Here is an 876-nt window from a genome sequence, read left to right as displayed (position 1 = left end):
TTAGGTGCCTCAGCCTGCAGCATTGAAGCAGTGGAGGGGCCAATGGCCCGGCTTTGATGGAGCGCGCCGTGCGCAGAGACCTCCCCAGTCGACTTCCTCATCAGAAGGCAGCATCCATTCATAATTCTCTCTCTGCCTGTGGACAGAGTTAGGCTGGAGCTGGGCATGGACTCCTGCGATCTCCCTTTTTGCATCTGAAGGAGAAACTAAGATAAAAGGCAAAAGGAAGAAGGAATGCGGTCCTAACGCAACAAGGCGCTGGAAAGCCCCCCGAGAGGCCTCTCCTTTGCGNCCCCAGCCAGCTGCTGCTTCGCTGCGGAGCCGGCACGCATGCCTACCTCACCTGACGGCCGCATTCCCGGGGAGCCGGCGCGGGGCCCGGCAGCGCGCCCAGGGCGCACGGGCGGTAGGATCTCTGCACCGGGGGAACGATGCGCGGGCGGGCTTCCCAGGGCCGAGCCCGAGCCTGAGCAGGCGCCCGCGGAGGCTAGCCTTGGCGCGGGGCCCCCCCGCAACCCCCCGGGATGCTCCGCGACTCGCAGCCCAGGCCACTCCGGTGTGTGTGAGATGGGACTAGCCCGGTGGGGGGAAGGGGTAAGGGCAGGTGACATCATTTTAAACTAACGTTTCCCACCTCTGGGTGGTGNCCAGCCCCGCAGCCCCTCCGCGCGCCGGCCTAAGAGGAAATCTACCCCTCCCTCCCTGCCCCTGGCCGAGGTCTGAGAGTCAGCTCCGCTTGGCAGAACAGAGTGAGGGTGAGCGGGCGGTCAAGGTGCACCGCGCAGAGCTCTGAGGGCCGAGGGGGAACTGCTCTGGCTTTCTGGGGTCTTTTATTTTAAGCATATTGCAGCTGCAGCTTTGAAGTTTGCCGCCGCC

General features: G+C 64.3%; 1 protein-coding gene across 1 annotated transcript in view; it reads left to right on the top strand.

The window, feature by feature from the left end:
* The first annotated feature begins 330 nt into the window (after positions 1–330).
* The window catches only part of NHS (NHS actin remodeling regulator), an 86,925-nt gene continuing 86,379 nt past the window's right edge, over positions 331–876 (top strand). Inside the window, 1 exon segment of the mRNA XM_077761694.1 lies at positions 331–556. Within this exon segment, the coding sequence (XP_077617820.1) occupies positions 331–556 (226 nt within the window).

This window comes from Crocuta crocuta, unplaced genomic scaffold (genome assembly GCF_008692635.1).
Source record: "Crocuta crocuta isolate KB4526 unplaced genomic scaffold, BGI_CrCroc_1.0 scaffold657, whole genome shotgun sequence".
Classification (NCBI taxonomy): Eukaryota; Metazoa; Chordata; class Mammalia; order Carnivora; family Hyaenidae; genus Crocuta; species Crocuta crocuta.
The sequence above is the reverse complement of the archived record's forward strand: the minus strand, read 5'-3'. Positions and strand labels throughout refer to the sequence as shown.